General features: G+C 34.7%; 1 protein-coding gene across 6 annotated transcripts in view; it reads left to right on the forward strand.

The window, feature by feature from the left end:
* ablim1b (actin binding LIM protein 1b) overlaps positions 1-20,734 on the forward strand; it is a 153,233-nt gene that overhangs the window by 101,574 nt on the left and 30,925 nt on the right. For all 6 annotated transcript variants that reach the window (XM_056470215.1, XM_056470216.1, XM_056470220.1 and 3 more), the window contains exons 7-8: positions 18,297-18,384; positions 19,188-19,246. In XM_056470215.1, the coding sequence (XP_056326190.1) occupies positions 18,297-18,384; positions 19,188-19,246 (147 nt within the window). The remainder of the gene's footprint in view (positions 1-18,296; positions 18,385-19,187; positions 19,247-20,734) is intronic.

Genomic DNA, 20,734 nt, shown 5'->3' on the forward strand with positions numbered 1-20,734 from the left:
GCAGAGCCCAATACCCAAACCTGTTAACCAGTATTCAACTGAATTAACAATCTCCTATCAATATAGGAGTTGACTGAGAAAGCCAGAGCAGAGCAGAAGCAGGAGATGAAGTAATAATGATAAAGAAAGAGCAGAGTTTATTGAATAATCTTAGTTGTGTATGATTCAATGCTTTAAATTATTATACCATAAGCAACAGCAATGGAAAATTGCTGCTTCACAACATTGTCCAGTGACAATACAGACCTTGAAATGCAGACATTCTCTTACTCTTGAAAATAAGTGTCACCTGAATCCACACAGTCATAAGCTTATAACAATATGGAAGAATGAAATAATAATAAAGCAATAATCATAGGAAAATAGTAATAATAAAATAAAAAACATAATCAAATGACAAATAATAATAAATAATAATCAAATCATTAACTAATGATCAATACAATTATATAAATGACTAATGATCATATGATTAAATAAAATAATTAAACAAAGAATAAATGAATAGAAACAAAAGAAAATAAAACTAAACACAAATGCTAGAAGGATTCTCAGATCCTTGGTTAGATTCTTCATGTTTAACCCTGAGGTTGGTGAGATTATTTCTTTCTTGTTTTTTAAGTCTCTCACCATTACAGCATTTATTTGATTTAAAAAAACAGTAATATTGAGAAATATCATGGCAATTTCAAATGATTGTTTTCTATTTTAACCTGTTACACATTATTAAGATTATTATGACAGATTTATTTCAGTAGAATGTATTTTATCTTAAAATACAATATGTAAAGTTATAATACTAGTTATAATTCTTGGCAATTCTAAACAGTTTGAAACATTGTTGAGATCTTTTCTGAAATTCTACAAGATCCACATGTTAGTGTTTTGTTTTCCCACCACAAAACCCTGAAAGACTCAGATTGCTCTCAGTTACATCCCACTGCCATCTAAAAGACACATTTAACATATTAAAGCCATCTCCATTGTGAGTTTCCTTGCCTTACGGATATTAAAGATGGTCCCTTATGGCTTGTTCTCCAGTTCAGTGTTTTATAGTCATGTCAGTATATGTCAGAGTTCCAGATTCTTACACTTCCGCTCCCACTAAACATCTGGATCCCTTAAGAGTGGAGTCATTGGTCTGACCCATGTCCACACACACACATGCACACACATCCTAACAACCGCAAACATGCCTGAACTTACATCAGAGCCCCATTCATCAAACATTTCAGAATAACTGACAGCAGCCCCATGTGAACAGAGTTAAACTCCATAACTCCACCCTGCTATTGTTCATGGGATGTCCCATTTGAGGCTGGGCAAACTTGTGACAAACTTTTTTTTTTCTCAGATCTTTCACTTGCGTCTCACAGTTCTGAGAATTGTGACTTTATTTCTTGCAATTGCACATTTGCCTTTCTTGCAATTGAGACTTATTAATGCGTAAATAGTCTGTCTTGTCGAAATGATTGTCATCGAAATGAGGGTTTTTATGTAAAACATATTCAAAGACAAATGTCAGAATTGTGAAATGTTGTGTAAAAAGTCTGAGAAGGATGATGTGTATTTATATGTACATAATAAATATACATGGTACACACATATTATGTCAAAATAAACTTTTCTTTTGGAGTTATTTTGGTTTAATCCTAATTAATCTTTGTCCAGCACTAATTTTTAGCAAACCTAAAAGACATTTCAATCATAATTTATTATCAATTTAGGTTTATAGCTCTTCAAAGCCTGAGGTTGGTGTGATTAATTCTTTTTTATATAAAAATAGTTTATTTAAAGATACTATGACAGATGTATTACTAAAGTACAGTAGAATACATTTAATGAGGGGGAATAACTAAAAACAAGGGTCATATTATCTACCTATTCTTGCTTTTTTTTTTAATTGTGACTTTCACACAAACACATACACACAAGTCTTTCTTGCAGTCTTTGTTCTGGATATCTTGTAATTCTTACTTACTTTCTCAGAATTATACACTTATAGCATGACAATTCTGAAACAAAGTTGTTTGTGATCCAAATTACTTGGGTAAAGTTACTTTTAAAAGTAATATATTTAAGAAAAACACCCTTTCACATGACTTTTCTTTAAAAAGTATCTAAGTAACACAGTTCCTTTTTTAAAAAAGTGACTCAAGATGGTAATGTATTACTTTTAAAAGCAACTTTACCCAACACTGGTTGCTAAACAGTATGAACGACATTCTAATCTTACAATTCTGAGATCAAATTTAATAAAAAAATGTAATGGTGAGATGTAAACTAATTCAAAAACTGTAAAACAAATCTGTAGAGAAAGGTAGAGTAAACACAGAGAGAGAGAGGAGGAGAGAGAGGTTCCTCACAATTCCTTCACATTGTCCCAACAAATATTGATTAAGTTAACTGTTTTTACAGATTTAACAATTGTGTAATGTTTAATTGACTATCCTTTCGTTACGTTCATGGCTGTTTTTGCCCCATTGACTTCCATCGTAACGACATTTATTGATTGCAAAATCTATGACACCATATGACATTTTTGATTGTTGGTGTTTTTCCCTGTTGGAAAGAGGTCAATCTTTTGATTTTTACTGTTGATCATCAGTTGGCAGCAAAAACACTTTAGATAGGCCTGTGCTAAAAAGTTTCTGGTTTTTATATGAAGTTCTACAGAGTAAAATACCAGATTGTAGTGCCAAAGCATAAATACACTTACTATGTTTACTATGTTCTGGGAGCTGAGTTAATTGCAATTTATTGAAAGCTTAGTCAGGCAGGCAAGGGTCAAACAGGAACAAACAGAAGCATCCAGGTATTCCAAAAAAATAATTGGGGTCACAGGCGAAGAGATCAGTACAGAAGATAAACAAAATAAAACTAAAAACAAAGCGAGGGTCATGAAACACATCAAGACAAGACAATGGAATAACGCTTTGTAAAGTTGAACAAGACTCAGCAAAGTCTGTGTGTGTGTGTGTGTGTGCTCTTTATATGGTCCATCTGATTAGTCCTGAACTGCTTCAACTGTGTCTTTGCAATCAAGGGGCATCTGGATCAGGTGTGTGAATGAAGTGCATGGTGGTGTTTGTAGTTCATTAAAGTGGCAGATTTGTAGTTCGTCTGTAATCTACATGGGCTGGAACAATGGTGACCGTGACAAATATAATGAAAGTCAATAGAGCAAAAACAGCCTCAAACACAAAAGCCACAAAAAAAAAGTATTTTTCCAAAATATGTGTAAGATTTGTCACCAAAAATTATCCCATTTGCTGAAATAGAGAAACTATATTCAACTATACTTGGGGTTAAGTGGATTGAACATAAAGCAATGATATTGTCCCCCTAAAAACTTGGGAATTGTGTAGGGTTGGGTACTGAAACCCTGTGCCATTATGGCACCGGTACCGTTTTAAAAGTATCGATTTAGCACCGGTATCGAAATCACCCCAAATGATACCCAACCCTACAATTGTGTTGATTCAGATAAGTTTGAACAAGTAACAAAAATAAATTTTAATGGCACAATTGATAAGGCAATCATCTCACTAATGTGCCTACTGTACATCTTTGCTTGATTCATCCAACATTTCAAAACTGACACCCGACCAGTTGCGAAGAGAGCTGGGTGGACTCCAAAGCTCCACCCAGCTATTGTACACAGGACGTCCCATTTGAGGCCGGGCCCCTCTAAGTGAGATAGAGAGGAGTGAGGCTGGGGGGAATTTAGGACAACTCTCCAGAAGGGGAAAGTGAGGAACCGAAGAGGGAATATAGGAGTACAACAGGGTGTAAAAGAGATTTTGCCCGCTAGTTTGCAGGGCTGGGGTGCCACACGAGCAGCCTGCCAGAGGTAACATTTATTAACCGTTTTATTAGGGATCATTTGTTATTTGAAAGTGCTTGACAAGGATGTTTGCAGATGTGTGCTGAGGTCAGTTTTAGAGGCATCAGTAATGTAAGCATTGAGGATGGTGTTGATCAACAGAGTGAAAATACTTCAGGGTCTTTTTCATTGCTGTTTGGTTAAGCTTTGTCATTTTGATTATAGCAAACCGTCAGCAGTCTATTAGTTACTGGTTGTCATTATAGTCCTCGTTGTATATGCTGTTGCAGTCCTTTCTTCCTCATGGATTAGATATTAGAGTTTATGTTTTAAAAATGTTTTTTTCCACAGTCTTTTGTAGATATATTTCTAATTAATTTAGGCTTTTTCTTGCAAATGCAGAATTATACATTTTCCTGTAATTTCTTGTTTATTTCTTGTAACAGAAAGTTCTTTTTCTGAGAATGCAAGAATCTATGTCAAAAATCCTGAAGTGTAAATAATGAGAACAAAATCATATTACTGATTTATATCTTTCAATTATATCTTAGAATTCTAACATATTTTCTTAGAACTGCAAGTCAATATAGCAAAATTGTGAAATACAGTTACAATTCTGAGACAAAATTTTGCAACACAGGCTCATTCTGAAAATGTAGCCCTATATACAGTACACTTCTGGAGATTGTAAATTATATATTAATACACTAGAAGTACGTATGGATGCATTTAGTTTTTAAAACGAATGTTACGGGGTGGTATGATGCCGTTCCTTTTTGCGCTTACCGGCTGACCATGATGACGGGGTTTGAGTCAGGCAAAGAACGGGTTCAGAAAGTGGGTAAGACAAAAACAGAATCCAAAAAATTAAATAAACAAATAAATAACAGGGTGAAAATGTGGTAAAATCTGAAAACGTGGTAAAAATCAGGCTTCCATGAGGGCTTTTCTTTTTCTGCATTGCTTTTTAAAACTGTCGGTTGTGTTTAGGGAAGTGGGTGGGCGAGTCAATTGGTACTTTTGTAAACACTTTGGTTGGGTTTAGGGAAGTAAGTGGGCGTGTCAATCGATGCTTTTGGAAACACTATTGGTTGGATTTTTGGAAGAAGGTGGGTAGGTCAGTTGATCGTTCAGTCATTTACTCAGTCAGTCAGTCAGTCAGTCAGCCAACAGCAACCTTTGGTGGTTTTACGTGAAAATAGAAGGTGCGAATGGCACTCGCAAGAGAAATTTGAGATCTCAAAAAGTGTACACAGCGGCCTCTGGTGGATTCATGAAAACAAAAACTCACAAAAATTTTTCAGAATGAACCTGGGTTGAAATTGAGATGTCATCTCGCAGTTGCACAAAAGATTTCAAATAAATTGTGATTATATTTTTAAAGAATTGCAATTATTTAAAAAAAAATTGGAATAGTGAGGAAAACGTTTTGATTCTGACTTTTATTTTTGTTTAATTTTGTCTTCTTGCAATTGCTTAATTTATGTATTTTTTCTCAAATATAATTTTGTTAAAAATCAATAATAAATGTAAAATTGTAGAGCACCAAAATCTGCAGCTTACAAATGTTAATGTTGATAAAATATATTTTTTTTTTTCAAATAAGCACAGTCTTGATTAGCAAACACATAAAATTGACAAAAATGAACAGGAAAGACTTTTAAATTGTTCCAAATTTAAAATAATTTTGACCTCAAATATTATTTCCCAAAAGTAAAAACATTCATAAAACACAAAACAAAAGTATTACCATCCAAAATTTTAACAGATTTCCTCTGAACTGAGGGCATATAATTCAAGACACACATAATAAAAATCTCAGTGTGTGATATTCAGTAAGCACACAACTACCAAAAAGAACTTTAGAATTATGAGCTAAAAATGTGTTCATTTTTTTTCTGTGGTGGAAATAATCTTCATAGTTTGCACCAGGGGCGTCGCTAGACCCAATTCACTGGGGCACGTGCCTCAGTAAATCTCCAGTGCCCCAGTAAATGCATTGAGATATGATTTACTTCATATGCAAGTGTATTTATTAAGAGTGGTCATTCCGAAATAAAGACGTTACTCTCTATGTGCAACTGAACCAACGCTGGTGAAAGCAATGTCATCAAAAAGCAAACTGAAGCATCTCCGCGTGTGCGCAGAGAACACGCGTGCCTCTCGCACGCGCTGCTCGCGCACGCGCTGCTCTTCTTCTGAGAGTCCCGGTAGTTAACATGCGCGCCAAAAAAGCAGGCTGCTTGTTACGCGCCGCTCATGCATTGGAAACCAGCGTAACAGCCTTTTTTGTTTTGCAAGTGGACAAAACTAAAGTTTAAACAATAAGATGGTGATCTTACTAAGCATGCCTGCTGATAGATTTTTTTTGTATGAAGCAAAAAGAAGGGATGACGAGTCAGGGAGGTAAAGACTTAACAAACTTAATTATCTGCCTTGTGTCAAGTCTACAACAGATAATGATATGACACATCTCTTTTTTGTATTTTATTGAATTGTCTATAGAATTTCATTCAAATGAAATTAATATTTATGCAAAAGTAATTTCTTAAATGATCTTAGCATCACTCCAGTTGCCTTAATATTGTTTTCCAGTTACATTTAAGATTATTTTGAAGAATAATTGTATAATAATGAGAATACTTTTATTTATAATATGATATACATATGTATATTATATTATAAATAAAAGTATTCTTATTATTATACAATTATTCTTCAAAATAATAGTGAATAATAGTGTATATATATATATATATATATATATATATATATATATATATATATATATATATATATATATATATATATATATATATATATATATATACATATACATATATATATATAGGAAGGGGGTACGTGCCCCAGTAGAGCTTTATGTCTAGCAACGCCCCTGGTTTGCACCCATACTGTACACTCAAGTAGACAGTCTGCATTTATGAGGATCTGTGCAGCCACATATGGTGGAAAGGAAGTGCACTGGAATCCTATGCATGTGTGACTGCTGGAGATCAAAACCAGCTCTATCTATATAAACCCAAGCAGATATGTGTAGAATCTCCATGTAATGTTGAGGGCAACAGATGCCGCTGGTTTTCAAATGGCATTGCAATCATGTCAGAAAGACCATTCAGACTTGATGAGGGACGAAAATTGCTTATAATTATTGCTGTGGAACGCTGTTATTTTAACTCTGGTTATGACTGGAACTTTGCAGTTAGCAGATCATTTTCTGTGTACTATTAAACATTTAAGTTGGGAACAGACGCTAACTTGTGCTGTTTTGACGTAGATAGCCTTATGTTAGCTAGATTACTCTTGGCTGTCCGATTCTATATGTCAACCGTGGATAAGTTATTTAACTGCAATAAAGTTTCACTCTCATTAAACCTCCCCAATAAGTGTCTAATGAGACTATCCAGAAATGACAAGTCTGCCACACCAGCTGGCCATGCGTTATATTAACACACACACACATCCATAGGGAAATTGCTCAGAGATCATTCTTTTGAATCTCATGAGGTTTGCTGTTCTCAGATGTTTTCTCAATAAATTTGAACAAGAAATAAAAATAGATGCAAATACGAAAACAATAAACAGAGTAAGACTATAGAAAGCTGTAACACTTTATTTTGATGGTCCATTTGAGTATTAGTATACTGTCTGCCTAATATCTGTTGATACTGCTCCTTCAAAAGACATTTAACTGTCTATAAGAAACTTTGCACTTTGTGTAAGTACATGTCAACTTACACTAACCCTAACAGTCTATTTATAATCTAATTAGAATTATTTGGCATGTAGATGCAATGTATCTTACATTCAACAAACGAACCATCAAAATAAAGTGTGACATGGAAAAGCTTTCAAATAAATATGAATTGTATATTTTAATGAATTTGAAGAAAAGATTTGATAATTAAAACAAATGTTTCACCATCTAAATATTATAATGGTTGTTGTTGTTGATAAAAGTATTTTTTTTATCAAATAAACGCAGACTTGATTGGCAAACATACAATTTAATAAAATGATCAGTAAATAAATATAGATAGCATATTTTACTGAATCAGAAGAAATGGTTTGAGGTCTGTAAAAAAATTTTAAAGGGCCCCTATTATGCATTAAAAAGGTCATATTTTGGTTATGGGGGTCTCCAACAACAAGCTGATATACATGCACAGTCAAAAAGCATTTTCATTGTCTTATAAGATGCATTTATTTTTACCTAATTATCTCAATGACTCCCATATGATTTGTTCAGCGATTCATTTGTTTCCAAACCCCTCCTTAGCAAGATGCTAATCGGCACTGATTGGTCCGATCACTCAGTCTGTTGCGATTGGTCAACTGCGTTCAGACAGAAATGCCCATCATGGCTTATCAACTTTGTTGAAGTAGTCAGAGTGCAGAGTGTATGTGTGAGCCCAATGCAGGAGTGCTTTAATGCAATACAGTTTAACACCAGCATATTGCTCTATTCTTAACCATGACACACATTTAGTATTAATCCACACAGTGGCAAAAGCTGAACTATTTTGAAACTTGACTGCCGCACATGTGTAGGAACAGCTGATGATGGCCATAGCAACGACAAACGACAGTGGATCGCAAGCTCACATTCAAATCCGTAAACAAAGGGTCACGCGTCACATTCTCAACATGGTTTTAGACGCGATATAAGAATTTAAAGGAGTTAACCAGATGAGTACAAGTGGTTACAAGTAACAAAACACAATTAAATACATAATTTGCAAGCTAGAGAAAGCAAGGAGGCAACCATTTTAATCGCACTGAAGTTACTTACAATTGTGAAACGGAGAAGAAACATGTAAAGTTCCTGTCAAGCTCTGACTAAGTCCCATACATCCCACCATACATTTTTTGCAAAAATAAACTTCAACTACTGACTCTTTACAGCCTCATCTTTGAGTAGGGAAAGTAACACTTTCCCTCACACTTCAGAGCCCAGCGTCTTCGCAACATGATTCAACCTTGATCTGTTACAGTGTTTGTCTTCTTCTTTTTCTTTCTACAGTGTTTGTGGGCGGGGTCGGGGGGTTCAATTTTCCCAGGTCTGTGCGCGCAACAAATGGGCGGGGCTTGAATTTCGTATCGACTTCACGCCAACACGGCTAAAGACTTGTTACCCCGACGATTCATTTGAACCACTTTGAGTCGACTCTTTTATAGATGAATCAATAGTTTTAAACACGGTGCACAGATTTAAGCCTTAGCTGGATATTTCACTTACTTAAAGCTGTGTTACACACTGCATGGAAGGTCATTTTCAAAAACCCATAATAGGATTATTTAGAAAAAAAAAATCAATAATAAATGTATCACCATTTCCACAAAAAAATATAGAGCTCCAAAATTGAATATAACAATAGTTGTGGTTGATAAAATAAAAGTATTTTTTTTTATGAAATAAACATAGACTTGATTAGCAAACACATAAAATTGACCAAAATTAACAGGTAAGACATTTGAATTGTTCCAAAAAAATATTGTTTGAATTTTCTATTCAATAAAGAAAACTGAAATAAGTAAATAATTTTTTTCCAGAAATAAATAAAATAAACTGTTCAGGACCAAATAAAAAAATTCTATTATTAAATAAATGAACATACCTGCCAACACTCCTGTTTTTCCCGGGAGTCTCTCGTATTTTAGACCCACTAAGCGCAGCCCCATATCACCCCCACCCCCACCCTTAACGTTGGCAGGTATGTAAATGAATGCATAATCTTTCTAAAACATTTTAAAATCCTTAAAACATTAGAAAAGCATGAAAAAACATTAGAAAAATGAAAAAAAAAACATTAGAAGAAAGCATAAAATCTGAGCAAACTCTAAAAGTCTTCATTTTGTCTCCATTTAATCATATTGCTGTATAGGGCAGGGGCGTAGCGGACATTTTAAAACTGAGGGGGGGGGGGGGGGGTTGTATGAGATCATACGTTCATATAATTATTAATCACCTGTTTCTAAATGGTCTGTCTCTAAAAGTGAGGGGGACGTACCCCCCGCCGCCCCTGGTATAGGGATATTAATTGTTATATTAAAGAGATCTCATTTGCATTTTTTCTTTTGCTTTTGTCCACTCTCTTTCTCTCTTTGGCATTTTGTGGCTGTTGGATCTGGTTCAGAGGGTTTGGTTTTTCTGTTTGCTGTTATAGTAACCATTATCTCAGCCAACAGCACCTTGTCAGATCCACTTGTCTGGCTCTTTCCTCATGGGCAGGTTTGTAGAGCAGTAAAATGGTTTTGTTCAGCTACCAGAGAAGATATCCAGTACACAGCAATACATATCTGCCAGTCAGGCCATTTATACTGAAAAACCTACTGTAATGACTACAGATAAATATGGCTAGAATACACATGATAATCATGTCTGCACTGCGACAGTTTTTAGCACTGTCGCCTCACAGCAAGAAGGTTGCTGGATCGAGCCCCGTCTGGGTCAGTTGGCATTTCTGTGTGAAGTTTCCATGTTCTCCCCGCGTTCATGTGGGTTTCCTCAGGGTGCTCTGGTTCCCCCCACAATCCAAAGACATGCAGTATAGGTGAATTGAATAAACTAAATTGGCCATACTGTATGTGTGTGAATGCGAGAGTGTATGGGTGTTTCCCAGTACTGGGTTGCAGCCGGAAAGGCATCTGCTGTGTAAAACATATGCTGGATGAGTTGGAAGTTCATTCCGCTGTGACAACCCCTGATGAATAAAAGGACTAAGCCAAAGGAAAATGAATGAATGAATGAATGATATACAAGGTGAACTGTATACTAATGAAATGGTTAAAACTATGTTGTATTTATTCGTTATATGCACTCCAAAGGAATTAATAGTGTAGCTTAGTATAATCAGACACACAGTTCCACACATTTGAATGATGTTATTTTACCTTAAATTTGGGAAACTGGACCCAATGAGATCAAATCCCTTTCATTTGAATTATATTGTGAATTTTACTCGAGCACTCTTGTTGAGCCGATTTATCTGGTTTACTGTTGCTGCAGTTCATCTTAATTATTTTATTTGGAAAACCAAATTTAATTATATTAAAATTGAAGAACTATTGCTAACTTACTAACTTGACAATAAGTAATGTTTACTATTTCATGTGTAACATATGAACTGTTAAAATAGAATGAGAATTAGTAAAATGAATTAAGAAATTGAATTAAGTAACAATCATTATTATTTTAGTAAACTTGCCAAAACCCTACAGTATAGCAGCACTGTATTTCTATAAACACAAAACTCAAAATCTCAATGGAACTCTAAATCTAAAATCTAAATTCTAAATCTTAAAAAATTAATTAATAACTCTAACAAGTTTCATGCCATGTAAGGCAGATTACACTTTTTGTCAACATTTTTCCATTTAAATCCAATCACTTCATATCCACTGCCCATTGAGTTTGGCCAACAAAAATGATTCATGCCTTCCCAACACAAAATGATTAAAGGGAAATTAAAATCTCCACACCATTAACTCAAATTCAAGTGGTTCTGAAATGTTATGAATTTCTTTTAAAACACAAAACAAAATATTCTGAACAATGCCAGGAAAACAAGTCATTGCTTTGCAGTGGTGAAAAAGAGTACTAAAAAATCATACCCAAGTAAAAGTATCATTACTTGTCTAAAAATGTAGTGCGAGTAGAGTAAAAGTGGGTTTTGTAAATATTACTCAAAGTATGAGTAATAAGTAGACCTTTCAAAAGGACTCAAGAGTACTGAGTAGTGAGTATTATGCTGTGAAAAGCTGATGCATTTAAATGTAATTTGTGGATGTGTGTAAACGTAACAATCTGTAGTACATTTAGTTATTGCCCAGCAGGCACACAACATCATAAGATGTTAATATTAGGTCAGATTTAGATTGTGATGTCAGGTGATCAAAGTTCAATGTCTAGCCAGCATCTAAGCAAGATCTTACTTTGATGTCCAATAACAATGCCAAATGATGTTGATATTTGGTTGATTTTAGGCTGTGTTGGAAAGTGACCAAAATCCAACGTCGAGCCAACATCCTAAACCAACATCATATTGACGTCAAATACTGACATTTATTCGTCAGGTATTACAACCAAAATCGAACATCAGATAGACGTCATAGTGGTAACGTCCACACAACGTCAAGCAGTAACATCATTAGATGTTGATATTTGGTTGATTTTAGGTTGCACATTGACGTCGGCCTGATTTTCATTTCCAAACAAAATGCAATGTCCCCATGACGTTGTGGTACAATGTCAATCAGAGTCATGTTGAAGTCTTGTGCCTGCTGGGTGTCATTTCGGTCATCATAGAGTAAACATCCGTCATCTTCTCATCAGTGACATGCATCTTAACAGTCTCTGGGTCAATGTAAAGATTTTGGACATCATCTTGGACACTTTTAATGCTTCCAAACAGTTTGCTGCAATTATGAATCGCCATGACCTAAGATAGTTCATTATGATGCCATTTACCTTCTATATGCGATTTGATTGGACAGGAATCACTGGACAGATTTTTCAAATCCACACAGACAAGAAAAAATAAAGTATTGACTGCAGTTTGAAGAAAAGTAGTGGAGTAAAAGTACCAATACAGCACTAAAAATGTACTCAAGGGAAAGTAAAAGTACACATCTTTAAAACTACTTAGTAAATTACAATTCCTGAGAAAAAAAATACAGTAATTTGAGTGTGTGTAATTTGTTACTTTACACCACTCTTGACTTGCATAGTAGGAACAAAAATACTATAGAAGTCAGTGGCAGTTTTTTCATGTATTCCATTGTGTTCAGCAGAAGAAAGAACTCAAACAGGTTTGGAACAAGTGGTGGATGAGCAGATGAAGACAGAATTCACTATCTTTTTAAGTTAATTTATTTTATAAAAAATTTAAGTTTAAATAAAAAATTAATTGTCAACTAAAATAGTGTTGTTTCAGCTCATTTTAACTAAACAATTTGAACAAGCAGTGAAACTTAATTCTTGAGTGGATCCAAACTGAATCTAAAGACCCAAACCAAAACATTTGAGTACTGTATGTACGTTACACCCCTATCGTCTATCCAAGCACTTTCTGTCCTTCATTCCCTCACATTTTTCCCCCTTCACATCCCCACTCACTGTTTTCTCCCTCTCACTGGCTCTGTCTTCTGTCCACACCCCTCCATCTGGGCTACAGCAGAGGGCTGGACTGTTCTTGGCCCCTTTTTTCTTCAGTATCCTCTGTTCTGCATTTTTTGTGATGCAATAGGAAATGACTGCTAGCCGTCTCCTTAGACAGAGCGCTACACAGAGAGCTACAACATGTTGTCACTCTGCTTTGTTTATTGGAAACCGTTGCGTGGCCTTGTTGCCAGGAGCTGAGGGGTCACATCTGTGTGAAATCATGCGTTTCGGCTGCATTGCCTCATAGTTCAAGACAGCCGAGGACCATGGGATGTTTCCCCTGCAGAGGAGCCAAATAGGCAACTCCCTGCTCAATGCTCCCAGCTCCAGCTGATAGAGCAACATCAAAAAAATTGAGTTGTTCGCCTGTTTGAGAAGCAAGATAAACAAAGATTCTAGATTTTTTGGTGCAGTCAGATGTATGGACGTATGACATGAATTCCAAAGAGCGGAGAGTTGGAAGAAACTATTTCACTCATGATGTTCCAAAACTGTTTGGCTTTTTTTTTTTTATGAAACACATCGGAGAGAATGTGAAGCTGTGAAATGGAAATGTTATAAAAGTGGTTCAGTGCCATATTTGAACTTGTCTGAAGCTAATTTTTAACTATGACAAAAAGACAATTTTATTCATACATTCATTCATTTTCCTTCGGCTTAGTCCCATATTTATCAGGGGGCGCCACAGCGGAATAAACTGCCAACTAATCCGGCATATCTTTTACGCATCGAATGCCCTTCCAGCCACAACCCATTACTGGGAAACACCCATACACTCTCATATTCACACACAGTCATACACTACAGCCAAATTTTGTTTTCCCAATTCACTTATGGCGCTTGTGTTACGAACCCCAATTTATAATGCTCGTCTAGGGAGGGGTCAGCAACATAAAAAAGACATGCAACTCGAGAAAAACTATTAAAGAGAAAAATACATGTCTTATCCCAAAATGGCAACAAAAAAAATCTATAATTAATTTGGCAATATTAACTCAATCAAAAGAATTAAACAAACAAAACAAACAAACAAACAGACAAAACCTAGATCAACAAAAAATGAAACAAACAGCAACAACTCTCCCTCTGCAGTGGCTGCACAAGAATGCAGAATTGCACAGAATTCTCAAACCTTCATCAGGATAGCAAGATACATAGAGATTCTCAGCAAGCACGGGTCATGCTCGCAACAGAGTAAAAAACAGGAGGATCAGCCAGACATGCGCTGGAAACAAAGAGCCATACAGGCGCACATTTAGCTTATGCTTATAAAGCAGACAACATGGAATTAGCTGCAGGTACAAGGCGGAGTTAGCCTCAAAGAAAAAGAAATACTAATTAATATCAAGAACACTCCCAAACAACAACCACTACTACTACTACTAATAATAATAATAATAATAAATAATGGACCGTAACACATGTCTTTGGACTGTGGAAACCCATGACAACACGGGGAGTTTTCACATGAAAACCACACAGAAATGCCAACTTGCCCAGCCGATACTCAAACCAGCAACCCTCTTGCTGTGAGGCGACAATGCTAACCACTGAGCCGCCTTGCTGCCTAAAAAGACAATTTACAATGCAGATTTTATACAAAAAAAAGTAAAAGAACATAATAAATTGATTGAACTATACAAAGAAAACACATACTGAATAGATTACACATGGCTTTTTGAATAGCTGAACACATTGGGATGAAACTTGTAGTCCATTCACGAATCATTCATGCAATATTACAAATGTTTATTAGATTTTAAATGTTAAATTAGTAGCTTTGGGTGGAAACATGTTAAAACACTTGTTGTTTGGCGTCAGGACTTTTTGTAGTTCATTTCAGACTTTCTGAGTAAACAAAATCATTGAGCACAAATTTCATAGAAGAAGAATTTTGCTATAACAGTGGAGTATTAATGCCATTTTGATTATATTAATTTGTCACAACTTTAGCGAGGATTCATTAAATTAAAAATAAATTTCTGAATATCCTTCAAACATCTAATGAAGGACATACAGGCTTGGAAAGACATGATGTGCAGGAAATACTGGCAGAATGTTAGTTTATTGGGAGAATTTAAGAATGAAATAAAGGGTACAAATTACAATAAGACAAAATGTATCAAGAACTAAGGATTTAATGTCGTTTTGAAGCTGACAGAGAGAGAGAGAGAGAGAGAGAGAGAGAGAGACAGAGAGAGAGAGAGAGAGAGAGAGATGTCAGAACTGCGGGGCTCATCAGCATTCCTAGAGTTAACTAAAAGCAGCAGAATGATGAAACACTCCTGCAGATAACTTACAGCTGTGTGCTGCATGACCGAGAGTGATGATCTCACTCACACACACACACACGCGCACACACACACACACACACAGACACACACACGCAGAGTGAGAGAGAAACATGTTATGAATATTATGTGGAATGCACTGCACCTTAAGCTATGACTATGCTACACTACTCTCCACAGTTTGGGGTTAATATATGTCAGTGTTGTAAACTGTTTAACATTTACAGTAATAGAAACCTCAATGCTTTTTCAATGAAACTGCAAAAAAAAGTATCTTGTTTTCAGATGCAGTATCTAAATATTTGTAAATAAAAATGCATTTACTTGAGGAGCAAATTTACTTAAGATAGAGTAAACGGTAACACTGTTTACGAAAAAAGTATGTGCAACTATCAATAACCTCTACATTTGAACCCCAGAGGGGCTCCTTGTGATTATACACATATTTTTCCGCTTATGGATAAGAATAACCTTGAAGAAGTGAAGAGTCTGACAGACAGACTGCAGTGTTTATCAAGCCCTTCAGCTCCCTATAACCTCCCTGCTCTCCCATATCAGCATTTCAGCTCACAACTGTGTCTGGCGGACGTGTTATGATAGTTTGCACGCATGCTTTTGACATGTTCACATGAATGATGCAGGCTCAGATCCCGTTTGCAACATTATTTACATCTACAACTGCAAAATGTATGCATGTTCAGTGCCCTCCACTTTGATAAACATGAGCAAAATATTAACATCTATATTATATTATATTATATTATATTATATTATATTATATTATATTATATTATATTATATTATATTATATTATATTATATTATATTATAATATATTTAGGGTTCACACTTTTATGGACACCAGATTCAAGGACTTTCAAGCACCATTAATTTTAAATTAAGCACCTTTGTAATTCACACCCCCAGCGTATGCAGCAGTATTAAAGTCGTTACTGTACTTTACATTTCACTTACACGTTATATTTACATTAAAAATGTCAGAATAATGATGTTTCTTTGAATATGTTTTTTTTCCAATAATTTTGAAATTGAACTAAAACAGTCTTGTAAATTTAGTTGAATTCAATTAGTAATATTCAAATGTGGTTTCTGAAATATTGATAAAATGTGCATCATTTGTCATAGTTCTTGTACAAAATGAATTAAACTAGTTAAAATAACATCATAAACAAATTTTATTAAAATTTAATTCAGTCAGCGCCAATAGCCTAGTGGTTAGTGCGTCGACATATAGCAGACAGGTGCTCGCGGTCTTTGCCGATCCTTCTCCTCTCTCTGCTACCCATACTTTCCTGTCTGTTAATCTCCACTGTCCTGTCAATAAAGGTAAAAAAACCCCTAAAAAAATAATTATGAAAAACAAAATTTATTCAAGCACTGTATGTATGTTTTCAAGTACTTTTCAACCCTTGAATTCATGTGTTTGAATTTCAAGTACTTTCAGGAAGCGTGGAAACCCTGTATATTATATTATGTTATATTATGTTATATTATATTATATTATATTATATTATATTATATTATATTATATTATATTATATTATATTATATTATATTATATTATATTATATTATATTACTGTCACAATTACCAGCGATCTATCCTTATCGCTGGAGAACTACAAATCCGCCACATTATGGACTACATATCCAGTCATGCACTGCTCACGCGCACCTGTTCTGGATTCCGATGATTACACACAAACATGGCTGGGAGGTGCTCATGAACTGATTACATGGACTTTAAATACAGCACACACATACACATCTGGGCTGAGTCTTGTTATCTGTGACATTACGACGTGTTAGCCTTGCCTTGCTAGACCCTTGCTTTGTTTTATTGTTTATTCCTGTCTGCTGCCTGCCTTTTGACCATCCGCCTGTTTATGGCTATGCTCTGGAATTCCCTACATGTACCCATTTGCTCCTGCTCTGATCATTGTTTTTATGACAACTCTCTTAAATAAACCTGCATTTGGATCCGCACTTCTGTTGTGTCCAATCACATAATAATTATATTATATTATGTTAAATTTATGTGTTCCTTAATTATTGGCACCCTAATATATTCACATGAACACCATATTTTCTAAATATACTGTCATTTAGATTTAGAATCTGTAGTATAACAAAGAGTGACAGGAATTGTACATTTTTCAACCATCCCTTCTGTTTTACAGGACTTCACATACAATGAAAATAGGCCAAACTGACTGCCATTCATCACAATGGGTAAAAAGAACAGAGCTGTAATTGGGGTCAAGAGGTTGTTAAGCTTTACAAAATGGTGATAAGAGCCTATCAGAAAAATAGGAAAAACACTGAAAATACCTATTTACATCATAATGCAATAATCAAGAAAGTCCACTCAACTGGATGTGTTATGAATCAGTTTTAAGAGGAAGTGTTTCTCTTATCCCAATTCCCTGTCAATTGGAGGGTTCAACTGACTAAAAAAATCTCCAAGAATCACAGCTGAGATCTGAAGACCTTTTCAGAAAAAATAAAGCCTCTCATCCAACTACAACTTGAACATCCTATTTTTTTATATTTTAAGAAAAAGATGGAAAGGTAAAACAATAAAGATATTTGTTCCAGAGCCTTCTTTGCTTCTTTTGTGACCTGAAAGCATCCGGAGGTCAGGAAGATATTTTTGTGTGGCTGTGTAATGCAAGACGGCATGGTGTGTGTGTGTGTGTGTGTGTGTGTGTGTGTGTGTGTGTGTGCAAACAGTGACTCTGCAGATCTGAACAGAGCTTCATTCACTGTGAACAAACACACAGAGACATGGAGTGATGCAAAGTGAATGAATAAGAGGGAAACCGGAGAAAATGATCTCTTTTTAGAAGAAGTGAAGTGCAATGAAGTGACAGCACACCTGTTCGGTCTCGCACAGACTTTTACGCTTTGTCACGGATGTGAGGAAATTTGTGTTTCTTTTTTTTGTGGACCTCTGAATGTTGACCTTTTCCCTCACAGGCAGGAGACAAGCACTATCATCCAAGCTGTGCAAGATGCAGCAGGTGCAATCAGATGTTCACAGAGGGAGAGGAGATGTACCTACAGGGTGAGCTGCATTTAGGATACAGGACTGAGTGTTGCTGGAACTTTTTGTCAAAAGGTTACAGGACTGTACTTGTAACCATTGAAACATGCAAAAACGGCTAACATAAAAAATAATTAATAAATGAATTAATTAAAATAAAATTATTAAAATTAAATGAATTAATTAAAATTGAATAATTAATAAAAAATTTATTAAATTATTAAAATAAAATAAGCAAACAAATAAAAGAATTAAAATAAATTAGTTTTAAGAATAATAATTAAAATAAATAAAATAAATAAATATATAAAATAAATAATTAAAATAAATACATGCATTTAAATAAAATAAAAAAAGAATAAAATTTAAATAAAATAAAATAAAATAAACTGAATTTATATTATATATTCAAACATAATTTCCATAAATGATATTTTTCTAAGTAGCTTTGGTGTAACAGCTGTAAAAGGAGATGCGAGCTGCATTTAGGCCACAGGACTGAGAATTGCTGGAACTTTCTGTGAAAAGGTTTCAAAACTGTAACCCTTGAAACATGCAGATACAGCTAATAATGTATTTCATTTATTAAAAATAAAACAAAACTAAAAGTAATAGTAAATAGATGTCTCACAAGTTAAATGGAGACAGTAATTTATATTAATTTATTTTCATAAATTATATTTTTCTAAGTGTCTTTGGTGCAACAGCAGTGAAAGTCAAAATAAATAAAAAACATACTAAATCAAATTCAATTTATACAAATTAAGAAAAGTACATTGCTGGAATGTTAAGAATAGTTTTCTCTCTCTCTCTCTTTCTCTCAGGTTCAACAGTATGGCATCCAGACTGTAAGAACAACAGTAGAGTGGAAGAGAAGTACAGAGTGAGTATCTACAGTATCCATCTAAACATTTTCTGACAGCCACTTCATCATCAACCCCGTCTCTTTGTGGAAGAGCAATTTTGCACAGCTCCACCCTCATATTGTTCCCAAAAACAACATCTACATCCCAGAAACAACAGTTCATGAAATCCCGGGAGATGTTTCAATTGCTCACGTTCTTTAAAGTGCTTTTCAAAACCTCCCCGTGACTCTAAAGTTAAAATTAAAGTCCCCATGAAATGAACGTTGCTCTACTGTACATGAAAATGTGCTCCAAAACAATGACAAAAATCTATGGCATTCTATGACAATGACATCACAGCACACTTCAGCTTCTCATAGATGCTCTGACCAATCAAATGCTCTTTCTAGTATCTTCCGCATCTGAAATCAGTCACTTTTTCACATAATAGAGTTCAGATTCACCTAAACATGTATAATAGTCATGTGCTCTGTAAAAATATCTATAAATTAGTAGTTTTCAGTATTTTGTGATTAATTAGTTCCCCCATTCATTATGAGATGTAGATTTTCCTCCAACAACAAGTTTTATAAAGTGACTTTTTGACATTTTAAATAGTTTGACTGAGATTTAAAAAATAATAATAATAGCACTGTATAAGTATAATGTTTAAGTATTGACAGTACTTTTCTCTGTTATTTTACTTATTTCTATATATTTCTCATACAATATATTGTTTCAAACTAATATAATGTCGATAAAAGTCACTTTGCTAAACTGCAGAGTTGAATATGTAACATCAAAAAGCAACAAAGCAGAGATCAACATCCCATAATGAAATTCATAACCATAAATAAACAGAAAACACCTGTAAATCACAAAATATGGAAACTGTATTTTTTACAGTGTGGGGAGGAACGTCAGAAAGCTGTGATAATGAAATTCTCTATTCATACAGTAAGTACACTCACCTCGACACTCTCAGAAATAAAGGTACAAAATCTGTCACTGAGGTGGTACCTTTTCAAAAGGTATATTTTTGTTCTTAACAAGTTTATAAAGGTACATAATAATACCTTAATGGCCTGTTTCCACTAAGTGGTACAGTACGGTACGGTACGGGTCGGTATGAGTCACCTTTATCAGGCTTGCGTTTCCACTGCCAATGGTACCCTTCTGGTGGGCGTGGTGTATGACAGAAAGTTTCAGTCAATGTCATTCTCACTCAAAGAAATGTCAAAGTAAAGCTGTACGGGTCGTTCAAATATCATATGAGAAGCACCTGTCACAAAACAGATGCTTTATACACAAATACTTGTGTACAAATGTTCACTACTAACCTTTCTATGAACATGATTTGATTATGACTGCAGATCAATGAAAAAGCCTACTGTAACATCTGCAATTATATGAAATAAATAAATAAACGCAACATATATGAACACATACAGACCCTTACAGTCTCCGATATGTTACCAATTACAGAAAAACTACACACAGCATACAGTTAGTCCTTATTTGGGTTC

This window comes from Danio aesculapii, chromosome 12 (assembly GCF_903798145.1).
Source record: "Danio aesculapii chromosome 12, fDanAes4.1, whole genome shotgun sequence".
Classification (NCBI taxonomy): Eukaryota; Metazoa; Chordata; class Actinopteri; order Cypriniformes; family Danionidae; genus Danio; species Danio aesculapii.